This window comes from Hipposideros armiger, unplaced genomic scaffold (assembly GCF_001890085.2).
Source record: "Hipposideros armiger isolate ML-2016 unplaced genomic scaffold, ASM189008v1 scaffold_95, whole genome shotgun sequence".
NCBI classification, from domain to species: Eukaryota; Metazoa; Chordata; class Mammalia; order Chiroptera; family Hipposideridae; genus Hipposideros; species Hipposideros armiger.
In genome coordinates, this window is record NW_017731445.1 from 379,118 (window position 1) to 392,450 (window position 13,333).

The window sequence follows — 13,333 nt, forward strand, 5'->3', positions numbered from 1 at the left end:
TTTTTTTTTCATTACAAGATCCTTTCACCCACGCAGGGAATGATGCCTCTGGAGGTGGTGGTGGAGCTGCAGATCCGGGCGGTAAGAGATCTACGAACTTCCCCACTCCTTGCCTCAAATCAGACTCCCCAGGGTTCTTAAATGGTCCCGGGTCGTTTCCACCACCCCTCCCCACCTCAGCACACATATATCATTATCTTTTGGAATAAATCATACTCTGTCCCTAAGATTCTCTACATTGGTCTTTCCGGACTTCTTAACCTTTAATTCAGCTCAACCTCTTCCAACCGTTTTTTTGCCCCCAAAGCCAACTTGTTTCTTAGCTTTATCCTGAATTTTCTGTTTTTTTAAAAAATAACCTAGCATTAAGTCGAAGGATTTTCTTTTCTTTTCCAGGATAAAGATGTTGTGAAAGGTTTTAAAAAAACCTTAAATAACCAGGGAAGAATTTAATTTCAAAAAGCCGTATCACTTTCTAATAATTTCCCCTCTCTATGAACCAATCAAATATTATCTAAGCTATTTCTCATAGAAATGCCTCTGGCTTGCCAATTCCAAAAGGGAAATCAATCGATCAACAAACAGCTTTTTCATAAGTATACACCAAATCCTGTTTAAGTGAGATGCTGTGGCAGAGTGACTCCATTGTTCCTGTTTGGGGTCAGTCATTCCTCTTATTTCAGCTTCCATTTGTAGTTAGTGACAGGCTGTCATTGCAACTTTGCTTCCAAGCTATAGGAGCTTTTCTCCTGTCCATGATTATAAGCACAAATGCCAACAGGTTATGGCTATGGAAAAATCTGGTTAACCTCCATACAAGTGACAAATGGTGTGGTTTTATCATACATGCAGCTATGAAATCAAGAGAACTTACTGGTTTTGTCCCTCTTTGACAGCAAATAGACTAGGCTATATCAATTGCAAGCTCTCAAAGTTGTGCAGTAAAGTGAAGGAATTCTTGAGAAGTTGAGTGATAAATCAGTCTTCCTCATCAAGGCAAGAATTAAACAAGTTTTCATCGCACTTCTTGCAACATTATTTGTTAATTTTATTTTGACTTCCAAAAAGCATTCCTCAGTATACATTAATTAACAGTGAAATCAGTTTTCTACTTTACAGTACTTAGGATGCTCCAAAAACAGGGTGAATTGATCTGTGCTTTAAAAGCCAGCCAACTCAGGCCTCAGCAACTAAGACAGGGAGTTCCAGAAGTATAACCAGGAACCAGAAGGTAAGCCTTATTTTGAGCCAATATTCAGACTTGTGGGCTCTGCAAGAGGAAATATCATGCTTCCAAATATCTGGCCTGAATATTGCTGCAATTAAAATGAGGGATCTTTCTAAGATTAAACAATAAAACAAACCACTTATGGTTTCACAGTTTGTCTGATTCAGCAAGTGAGAGGTAGTCTGTGTTCAGGATGTTGTGGGAAAACAAATGATTTCATTTTATTTTGGAGTAGCTGTTCTTCTTTCATTGTGCCTCTGATACTGACAGAGTTCACATTTCCATCCCAATCAGAGCCTACTCTTCATAGCCATTCTTCAGGTTCCTATGTGTACCTCTGTATGACAGATCAAAGGCCATAATTCTTTCTATTTATAAATGTCAAAATAATTGGTCATTAAGATTTTTGAAGACACCAATTGTATACGTAATTTAAAGGTTCGTATTTTCAGGTAGAGCAGCATTTTAAGCATATACCTTTTCGGACTTTCCTGCATTTGGTGGTCTTTGGTCTTGTGATTTAGGGAGGCACCATGGATAAACTGCTTTAAATGTAAAGGTCATAAAAAAAATGTAAAGGTCATTGTAAACGGAAATTTAGGAGTTAATTATACCTTGTGCCTGGTATAGCTGCAGACTCCACTGATGAAATTCAAATTAAATACTGTTATCTAAATAAATTGTGCTATAAACAGGGAAACAGACTTCCATATGAAAAACGAATATACAAGGTCATCCTTGTGTATATATGAAAAATTTTACACATTATTTTCCCATTTTATTACCTCAGTAGAGGAACATTTTTCTTTATTCAGTAGAGAGGATGGGCAGCAGAGCCCCATCTCTTGCTATACTAGTCCACTGACATTGTATGTGGTTAGCCTACCCCCAAACTCTCACTTCCTTTGACCTCCTCAGCAGCTTAGCTTTTCTGCCTTCTCTCATGCCATGTTAATGGTTCTCAACATAATTAAGCATGAGGCCATAGTCCAATCCTTCCTTTTCTATACGGATTATAGATATGCCCATCTTTAAGGGTTTCTTCAAGTAAGTTCTTAGCTTGTTCTCTTAATGCTAAAAGACAATATTAGAGAGTAGTGGGAAATAAATATAAATTTAAAGATCTTTTGAGGAGGTAGAAGGAAAGGAGAGAAAGACATGTGCTACAACCTCTCTTCTCACTACAAAGTCTACAAAGATGGAAGAGACAATAAACTAAAAAAGCCTTACCAAGAAAAGCAGGAATAAGGGGAAATTTCCCCAATAAATGTTTAAAATCTACCTTAGGAAAAGAACTAGGATTAGTATGTGGCTTATCTGCATGTATATTTACAGAATGAAGATTATGTTTCCTTTTCAAAGTTCAATTTACAAGTGATATGTTAACTTACAGGATTACTACAAAATACAATTTTACTGATGTCAACTTTTAAAAAACAGCAACATTATAATCACCCCAGCCTGGTTTCTTTGCAGTTGTCCTGGAGATACAAACAGTTGTTGAATACATATATCATAGAGGGATTTTTGCTTTCTGTAGTATGGCTGTGATCAGTAATGGCCAGCATGTGCTCCAGCCTAGCAGGCCATCAAGATGGTAGGACACCTGGAATCCCAAAGGAAGCACGAAATGTCCTAAGAGGGACAAGTGGAATGGCTGCTGGTTTATGTCGGCATGATCGCATGTGGAAACCCTCAGATCTCCTGGTGCCATAACGAATGAGATGGTGTTATTGTTGGCTCCACAGTACAAAGAGGACTGGAGCATTGTGCGGTGAAAGCCAGCAATAGACCACGATGCTGTACTGCATGTAGCCCAGAAAAAAGCCAAATGCCACGTCGGTGACATTGTGCCGCCCCAGCATGACCCTGGAGAGGCCCAAGATGAAGGCCCACAGTACCACCAGCACTCTTAGAGGAATGGCCAGCACCAGGTGGTTCAAGATGAACCGCGACACCAGGGCGGCCCTGGTGGCATGGCCTGAGGGGAAGGAGTACTTGTCCACAGAGAGGGTGACAAACATATCCATCTGGTTGTGTGCGGGGCGGCGCCTGCGGACCAGCCCCTTGAGCAGGGTCACCAGCAGCAGGTCCAACAGCAGGGCGAAGAGCAGGTTCATCAGCACCTCGCGCCCGGCCCAGCTGTCGCTCCTGGACAGACAGTAGAGGGTGCCCAGCAGCCAGGGGATGCCGTGTCCAGAGATCTCCAGCAGCTTCATGAGTGGCCGCACGTTGCCCCAAGACGAACTCTCCCCTGCGCACACCCCCAGCTTCTTGGACAGCCACAGGTCGATGGCCAGCAGGGAGCGCAGGGCAATACCCAAGAAGGACGGGTTCAGGTCCATGCGGTCCTCCTCGGGCAGCGGGGGCGGTGGCGCCTGCGAGGGGCCCGCTCCAGTCAGGGGGAAGGAGCCGCGGCGGTGCACAGGGCTCTCGGACGCGCGGAGCCGGGCGCAGGTGGGATCCACGCCCGGCGCCCGGCTGCTGAGCAGGGACTGGAACTCAAACCTGCTGCTGCTGCTGCTGCTGCTGCCGCCGCCGCCGCCGCCATGGGCCGGGCTGCCGGGGCTGCTGCTGCTGCTCGAAGCGGAGGCTCCCAGGGGGCGTCCCTCGACTGTTCTACGGGGGCTCGGCATTGCGGCTGGCGGCCCGGACCCCAGCACCCAGCCGGCTTAAAATCAGGCTCCCTGGCCCTACAGCCTCTTCCGCTTCCGCACTGCCATCCTGGAGGGGCGGGGAGAAGAAACCGCCAAAGGACGATTGTGACACCTGGCGGAGATGTGGGATGAAACTAGATTTCCAATTTATGGAAGGAGAAGAAGGGAGGGTGTTATGGGAGGTACAGGTGAGGGGGTGAGGTAGTGGGGGAAATTTGACATTGTCTATTGGTTAGGGAAAATAGAGCCCCGTTTAGAAAACAAAACAAATCCTGTTCTCTCTCTCTCCCTCTCCCTCTCTGTCTCCCCCCCGCCTTTTTTTATCTTGTTTTTAAGATTTCTTGCCCAGGGGTATTCCTTCCAGACAAGCAAGATGTGTACCTTGGGGTTTACCTCTTGAATGAGTACCAGGAGACAGACTGCTTTCCCTCTGTGTTCCCTATTATGATTCAGCAGAGAATGAGATTTGAAAAGGTAATCTTGACTTTCTCACTGCTACGTAGAGAAATTAAAATTTTGCTGTGTGAGGATCATTTAATGATTCTTATAAAGAGCACAGTTCTAATAAAGTTATTTTGTAAGTTTCCTTTTAAAAAATTACTTGAAGGCACCTCAGCACAGTACAAAACCGTATTTGGAGGACTTGCTTTTGTAGCCCAGGTCTGAGCCAAGTTCCATCAACCTAGTGCTAAATACCTTGGTCTGATGTTTTCTATTCTGGGAACTCCCATGGCATTTTCTTAACTGGAGCAAAGAGAGCATTTTCTGAATGTTCTTGGAGGTGTTAGAGGCAGCTGCATTACATTTATGACAGGGATTATCAAACTAGCAGACGTTAGAAACAAACTTCGTTAGACACAGAAAAATCATAACCAAATTAGTTAAATCCTGTAACAAAACAAGGCTCTACAGATTTATTGAGTTTTCTTAGGTCATACCTGGTTTATTTAGTTACAGTGATAAAGCTAGATTTCATTCCAATGAATATGATCATGATATAAATAGTCAAAACATTACCAACCTTCTTCCCACTTTAAAATATTAATTTCATTACTATGCAATCACTGACAATCCTTTGAAGTTTTTGTTTTGGAATTTGGAGATGGAATCAGTCTGATTTTTTGAACCTTGATAAGTGATGATTTTGCTCCAGACGATATCACTGAAGTGGTTCTTTTGGGGGAAGGGATGAGTATGGGAAGGCTCCCCAGTATTTAAAGGTGTGGATAGGATGCCCAGAAAATGTTTCTTTTTTTTTTTTCTTTCTTTTTTTTTTTTTTAGCTGAGCCATCCTGCCACCTACCTGTTGGCAGCTCAGCAGCAACTCAGCTCCGGCTGTGAATGGAACTAGCGACCCTGTTGCTTGGAGCTTGCATCTTGAGCGAGCTCTTAACTAACTGGGCCACTCGGCCGGCGGTTCAGAAAATGTTTCTACCTGAGAACTGGAGAGGAAATGAGGATTGATTTTCTAGATGGCTAGAGCTGCATGTAATATTTTTATAAATCACAGTCTATTAATTTAAATAAAGTCTACCAAACTGGTTAGAAAAGAGGAGAGGAATAAATGGAGATTACTTTGGAACATACAGTCAGAATCCAAAGGAGCCTACTTCTACCATTTAGATGTTGGTAATGGTAAAATGTGGGTGGTAAAAAATCCAGCCTATTTCCTCCTAAGAATTTTCTTATTAGTTTTGTCAATTTTAAATTTGCTTCTATAGAAGATAAAAAAATATTTTTATAAGAAGCCCAAGTATACAAAATCATAGAAGCACTGAATGATACATTCGTAAATGGCCTTGGAGGTCATCTGGTCCAACCTCCTTGACTTGTAGAACAGGAGAGTGAGCCTCAGAGTCACATTCTAGATGCCACTTCTCTCTGTTGCAAAGCTTTGCATTTGAGATTATTAAGCACATTATGGACCATTTTTCACTTTATAAAATGAAACTAAATGCTTAATTTTAAATTTTCAAAATTGCCCTCTTGTGTGAGCTGTTTGAGTTCATATTTCAGCTTTCTTCCAGTTGGCTCCAGCTTTGTTATATCTGTTCCGTTCTAGTAGTGCAAAACATTTTCTCTTTGAACCTTTTGTGTAATTCAGAATTGAATGATATAAAGCATTTGGATAAACAAGAAATTATTTGTAAAGAATGTATGAGCCATTGTGTTTGAGCAGTTCATGCTGGTCATTTACTCCCCAAAATCATATTTGAGAAAATCCTCAGATATGGATGAAATGAAGGGATACAATTACTGAAATAGTTTAGGGGGGAAAAAATCACCCACTTTTGCTTGATAAATTCGAGTCAGTAAGACAGAAATTACAAGGGACAGTTTTCATTTTTGTAGTTAAAATAGACCTGGCTTTGGATCAAGAGCAGATTTTAACCATGCTTAAGTTTAAACACCACTTAAATCAGAATTTAATGCCTGAAATCAAACTCTGCTGAAATGTTTTTGTTTTTTTACAGAGTTCTAGAATTCAGGAAGAGGGATGTGGTATTTTATTTCAGTCCTATTCCAGGCCCTTTTTATCTCAAGGACAAAATGTACAGATTTGGCAATGGTTATATAGGTATCACAATGTATTTCTTGTGCTTCATGATTTCTTGTGCTTACAGTAATACCTTGGTTTGTGAGCATAATTCGTTCCGGAAACAAGCTACACGTATTGTAAAACATTGCTTACCAGGTTAAAATGTACTAGAAATGTTTGCTCGTCTTGTGAAACACTCGCAAACCACATTATTTGCAATCCAAGGTTTTACTGTATTTACTCCAGTTTTTTTTTTTTAATTCTGTGGGAGTATAGCTACTAGCACTTACCTTTCCTTTGTATTTCACATACGAGGTCGGACAATTAAGTTGGAGAACTTGTTGCAACGATGCTGCTAAACTTTTTTGATATCAGAGGGATTATTATTCATTATGAATTTATACCAACTGGGCAGTTAACCAAGTTTACTATTTGGAAGTGCTGAAAAGTCTGCGTGAAAAAGTTAGACGACCTGAACTTTTCGCCAACAATTCATGGCTCTTGCATCATGATGATGCACCAGCTCACACAGCACTGTCTGTGAGGGAGTTTTTTTGCCAGTAAACAAATAACTGTATTGGAACACTCTCCCTACTCACCTGATCTGGCCCCCAATGACTTCTTTCTTTCCTGGAAGATAAAGGAAATATTGAAAGGAAGACATTTTGATGACATTCAGGACACCAACGGTAATACGATGACATCTCTGATGGCCATTCCAGAAAGAGTTCCAAAATTTATTTGAAAGGTTGACTAGGTGCTGGCATCAGTGCATAGCTTCCCAAGGGGAGTACTTTGAAGGTGACCATAGTGATATTCAGCAGTGAGGTATGTAGCACTTTTTCTAGGATGAGTTCACGAACTTAATTGTCTGACCTCGTAGATAGAATTTTTATTTATGTTCCTCTTTAGGGCAACCAGTTCCTTGGCAAGAGAAGTCATTCATTCAGTTAACAACATTTTATGAGTATCTGTGGTATGCAGAAAGTTTTTCTCGGTACTCAAAACTTTTTGAGGTTGATGCCAGATGTACTTTTAGCAACAAACTGTAGGTCAAGTTGATGACATTTTGAGCATGTGGTAGATTCAGCTAATTCAGATTTTTCCTTGCACTTGATATTGTTTTGTTAATCCTCATTCATTCTATAATAATTTGTTGAACTTTTAACCACATACCTGTTAAAGGTATTCCTGTTTAATCCTAAAATATTAAATGGCTGGATTTAATATGTGTTAATTATTTGGAAGAATATAATCTACAGTATGTATGCGTGTATATATATATATATATATATATTTATTTATTTATTTTTATTTTTTATTTTTTTTAAAATTTATTTTCCCCATTTTTTTCCTGCAGTTATTCGAAAATGCAATAGATCCTGGAACTGTAGCAGACACTTTAGAAAGTAGGTACTCTTCAAAAAAAAAAGGAGGGAGAGAGAGAGAGAAATTATTGTGTGTATGTAATTTACAGATATGAAATTCTACTATTTTCTAAGTTGTGATACTTCCATGTTTGATCCATGATTATACTTAAGATAGTCTGTAAAATTTGAATCATGGTTTTGATTCAATTATAAACCCTAGATATAGATGGTATACTGGTTGGTACCATTCTGTTTCTTTATATTTTACAATTAAATCGTTTTTGTTTATTCACAGAGTTGTGTAACCATCACCATAATCAATTTTAGAACATTTTCATCTCCACAGAAAGAAACACTATACCATTCTTTCTCATCCCTCCCATCCCTAGGCAACTACTAACTAAACTTCCTGTCTCTAGATTTGCTTATTCTGGATATTTCATACAAATGGAATTATATATGTGGTCCTTTGTGATTGACTTCTTTCACGTAGCAAAATGTTTTCAAGGTGCATCCTTGCTGTAGCATGTGTCAGTACTTAATTTCTTTTTATGGCCAAATAACGTTCCATTGTATGGATATGTCACATAGCATTTATCCATTCATTAGTTGATGGACATTTGGATTGTTTTCACTTTGGGGCTATGATGAATAATGCTGCTATGGATATTTGTGTACAAGTACTTTTGTGGACATATGTTTTCATTTTTCTTGGGTATAATACCTAGGAGTGGAGTTGCTGGGTCATATGGTAACTCTTTTTAATCTTTTGAGGAACTTCCAGGCTGTTTACCAAAGCAGCTACATTATTTTACATTCCACCAGCAATATATAAGGGTTCTATTTCTCCACATTTTGGCTAACACTTATTATTATCTGTTCTCTTTATTGGTAGCCATCCTTGTGGACGTGAAGTGGTATCTCATTGTTGTTTTGATTTGCACTGCCCTGATAGTAATGATATTGAGCTTTTTTTTTTCATGTGGTTATTTGTATATCTTATTTGGAGAAATGTCTATTCAGCTTCTGCTATATTTTATTTTATTTTTTTATTTTGCCTATATTTTAATTGGGTGTCTGTTTTATTGAATTGCAAGTTCTTAATATATTATACATATAAGTCCCATATCAGATGTATGATTGACAAACATTTTCTCCCATTCTTTGGATTATCTTTTACTTTTTTTTTTTTTAAGATTTTTTTATTGGGGAACTGGGGGATGGGAACAGACAAGTTGCTGTCCTTTCGATCTTCAGTCTAGTTGTGGAGGACGTCACTTCACTGGCCCAAGTTGGCACCATCATTGCACTCTTCCCAGGCGAGGCAGATCAGTCGTCGGCTTCTGGACGGCCACTCACAGCGGCTGCTGGCTGCTCACGCTGGCTGCTGGCTACACACGGTAGCCCATGGCAACCCACTGCAGCAATGGCTGCAGCCTATGCCGTCGCCGGCGACTCACAGCAGCCCAGCTCCAGGTTGAGCTGTTGTCCAGCATCTTAGCTGTAGAGGGCAGTGTCACTGGCCCTCATATGTGGGATCCGAACCGGGGCCCTCTGGCGTCCCAGGCCAGCTCTTAACCATTGTGCCACTCGGCCAGCCCTCTTTTTACTTTTTTGATGGTGTTCTTTGAAATACAAAAGTTTTTAATTTTGATGAATTCTATTTTATTTATTTTTCTTTTGTTACTTGTGTTTTTAATGTTATAACTAAGAAAACATTGCCTAATTCAAGTCACAAGATTTATGTCTGTGTTTTCTTCTAAGAGTTTTATAGTTTTAGGTCTTACATTTAGGTCTATGATACATATTGAGTTGATTTTTGTAAATGGCATGAGGTAGGGGTCCAGCTTCATTCTTTTGCATCTGGATATCCTGTTGTCTCAACACCATTTGCTGGTAAGAGTATTTTTTCCCCATTGAATATTCATGGCACCTTTGTTGAAAATCAATTGCCTATAAATATGAAGGTTTATTTTGGGCTCATAATTCTATTCCATTGATCCATATAGCTATCATTATGCTGATACTACACAATCTTGATTATTGTAGCTTTGTAGTAAGTTATGAAATCAGGAAGCGTGAGTTCTTTAACTTAGTTCTTTTTCGAAACCACTTTTGCTGTTTGGGTTCCCTTGGTTTTCCATATGAATTTAGCACCAGCTTATCAGTTTCTGGAAAGAAGCCAGTTAAGATTTTGTTGTGGGTTGTGTGGTCCCTGCCACTCAACTTGGGGAATATCACCATCTTAACAATATTAAGCATTCTAACCCATGAACATGAGATGTGGTGGGAATTAAATGAATGTAAGGAATTTAGAGCCTGAGACAAATTGTTTAACATTACCATTGGGATGAATATTGGCAAGGATAAATTTCCTCCTCCCTCTTACAAAACCTAAATTATGGGCTGTCTTGGCTTTTAAGTTTCTTGGTATTTAAAATTCTGTCTGCATGCATTTATATGTTTTTCATGTCTATAAAGGAAGAATTTTATTTTTATTGTGTAATTTTCCAGTTTTTTGAGATTTAATTGACATATTACATTGTGTGAGTTTAATGTGTACAACGTGTTGATTTGATATACTCGTATATTGCAAAATGATTACCACCATAGGTGTTAGCTAACACCTCCATCACATCACATGATTATCATTTCTTTTTTGTGGTGAGAACGTTTAAGATCTATGGTCTTAGCAACTTTCAAGTACAATTGACCCTTTAGCAGCACTGAGGTTGGGGCACCAATACCCCCCCAGAGTCGAAAATCCGGTATAACTTTTGACTCTCGAGTTGCCCCTTTGCATCAGAGGATTCAACCAAATGTAGATGGAAAATGGTATTTTCGATCTGTGCTCACAGTTGGGAAACCACAGTTGGGAATGTGAAAATACTGTTTTTCATCCATGGTTGGTTGAATCTATGATGCAGAACCCTTAGAGACCAAGGGCTGGCTGTATTTATTGAAAAAAATCCATGTATAAGTAGACCCATGCAATTCAAACCCATGTTGTTCAGGGGTCAGCTGTATATAATACAGTATTATTAACTATAATTACCACTATTGTCTATTTTTAGATGTTTTCACTTTTAGTATTTTGTGGGAATTATCTTTGATTTTTTTAGTGTTATACATTTATGTTTTAAATTACTTTTAAGATTTGAATTTTATTCTTGTCCTTGTAGACATTATATATGGGCTCACTATATCTAAATATATTTTGAACTCAGGAAATATAAAAACATGTTAATTTTATGTCTAACATATAGCCATATCATACAATTTGAAGCAAGATGAACTTTTATAGGTTAATGGATAACAATTGTATTTTGAGTTTTTTAAATGAAAAATTTATTGTTTTCTAAGTGATTAATGATTGTATTTTTAAAACAGAAAATATTGCATTTATTTTGTCAGTATTTTTCAGGGGATGAAATGCTACTTTTATAGCATAGTTACTCTATGCCCTTCATTTATTGGGTGTAGAAATAGCTGAGTTATTGTTGGTATGGCACTTATTATTAATAATGTAAATGGGACATTATGGCAGTTTTAAACTTAGCAATTAATGAAAAACTCTGGAAATTTTTTAAAGTATTAAAATCTCATTTTTTCTTTTTCAGGCTTCCTAACCAGGTTTGAATTAGTACAGCTAGTGTCTCCAGGTAAAGTGCCACTAAATGCATTTCTAAATTAGCTTACTTTACATTTAAAAGGATTTTGGAATGACAGAATGAAAACTGGCATTTAAAAGTTGTGCTTCATATAAATTCCCTCCCCCCCCCCACTAGTCTGTTGAATTTTGTTCACTTTTAGAAGAGTGACTTTATGGGTTTGGTGGTTCTTTGACTTTTCATTTTTTATAACTTTATGTAATTATTATCAAATAATTTTTCAGTGCCGACTCAGCACCTTTCAAGTTTTTTTCCTTTGACTGTGTTCTAATTTGTGGTGTGTGTGTGTAAAACCCAAAGCCATCTTGTCTGTTAGATGCTAGGATAGCATTGGCAAACTTTGGCTCCCAGGCCAAATCCAGCTGCAGTATGTTTTTATATGACTCATGAGCTAAATCTCTACATTTATAAAAATTGAGATTTAACTCATATACTAAAAATTCACCATTTACAAGTGTACAATTCTGTTATTTTAGTATGTTCAGAAGGCTGTGCAACCATGACTGCTGTCTAATTTCACAACATTTTTATTACCTGGAAGGAGACCCCATTTTCATTAGCAGTCACTCCTCATTCTGTCTTCCCCACAGCCCCTGGCCACCACAAATCTACTTTCTGTCTCTATTGACTTGCCTCTTCTGGATATTTAACATTAATGTAATCAGACAATATGTGACCTTTTATGTCTGGCTTCTTTCACTTAGTATGTTTCGAGCTTCATCCATGTTATAGCGTGTATCACTACTTCATTCCTTTCTATGGCTGAATGATATTCTTTTATGTGGATATTTTGCCGTTTGCTAATTCATTCATCAGTTGATGGACATAGGGTTGCTCCTACTGTCACGTCCTGCGTGGCAAGGGCAACGGGAAACGAGGGGGGCGACACGGAGTTAAACAGCACAGGAGACAGAGATAAGGCTAAAGCGGGACCAGGGGGCATCAGCCTCGTGGACTGAGCCCCGAATCGGGTCGTCGCATGGCTTTTATGGAGAAAATTTCAAGGAAGTGAAACTGCATTACTCAAAGACCCCTGTGTCACGTGCATTAAGGCTGTTTTCCATTAACCAGCTCCCATTGTATTCCAAAATGTACTGTGCCTTCATACAGCCTGCACAGCCCCCAGGACAGCGTTATTCTACCGCGTCCTATATAATTAAGGGAGATGACTGATATCATTCCACCGGGTTTTGGTCGTTCTGAGACACTCCCTCAGGATCTTTTGGGTCAGAGGTTAGTGCTGGGGGATGGTCGTGGATGTAGCTGTAAGGCAACACCTACTTTTTGGATATTATGAATAATATTGCTATCAATGCTCTTGTACAAGTTGTTGGATGACTATATATGTTTTCAATTATCTTGTGTATATACCTAGGAGTGAAATTGTTGGGTAACTCCGTGTTTAAGTTTTTAAGGAACGGCCAAACTGTCTTCAGTTCATATGTTTCTCAGCAGCTGGAAAAAAATTTTTAAATGTGATCATTTAGTGATGTGAAAATTATATGAAATTCAAATTTCATTATCCATAAAGTTTTATTGGAATGTAGCCATGTTCATTCGTTTAAGTATTGCTTATGGTTGCTTTCATGCCTCATTGACAGAGCTGAGTAGTTGTGACCATACTCAAAACATAAAATGTTTGTCTGGCCCTTTACAGAAAACTTGTGACCCCTGTGCTAGAATCATGGATTTTTAGGAAGAAACTGTTCCGTGGTGCTTTTGCTTTGTAGTATGTCTCAAATGGCTGAAGACCTAAGCTAGTGAGAAACAGTAGGTGCTGCCACCTGGTATGAGAGTAGTTCTCATACATGGTCTCTTAATGTACTTGTAGCTGATGATCTGGTGATTTTAGAGGTGTGTGTGTGTGT

At 39.0% G+C, this 13,333-nt stretch overlaps 2 protein-coding genes across 2 annotated transcripts in view; one reads left to right on the forward strand and one right to left on the reverse strand.

Annotated features, from left to right (window-relative positions):
* The window catches only part of SPATA6L (spermatogenesis associated 6 like), a gene marked incomplete at its 3' end in the record, with an annotated part of 59,479 nt that overhangs the window by 5,941 nt on the left and 40,205 nt on the right, over nt 1–13,333 (forward strand). The window contains exons 2-5 of the mRNA XM_019645880.1: nt 37–81; nt 4,222–4,359; nt 7,785–7,833; nt 11,415–11,456. Coding sequence (XP_019501425.1) covers nt 40–81; nt 4,222–4,359; nt 7,785–7,833; nt 11,415–11,456 — 271 coding nt within the window. The remainder of the gene's footprint in view (nt 1–36; nt 82–4,221; nt 4,360–7,784; nt 7,834–11,414; nt 11,457–13,333) is intronic.
* PLPP6 (phospholipid phosphatase 6) lies at nt 152–4,077 on the reverse strand. The gene has a single exon (XM_019645900.1). The coding sequence runs from the start codon at nt 3,862–3,864 to the stop codon at nt 2,959–2,961; it is 906 nt and encodes a 301-aa protein (XP_019501445.1). The 5' UTR covers nt 3,865–4,077; the 3' UTR covers nt 152–2,958.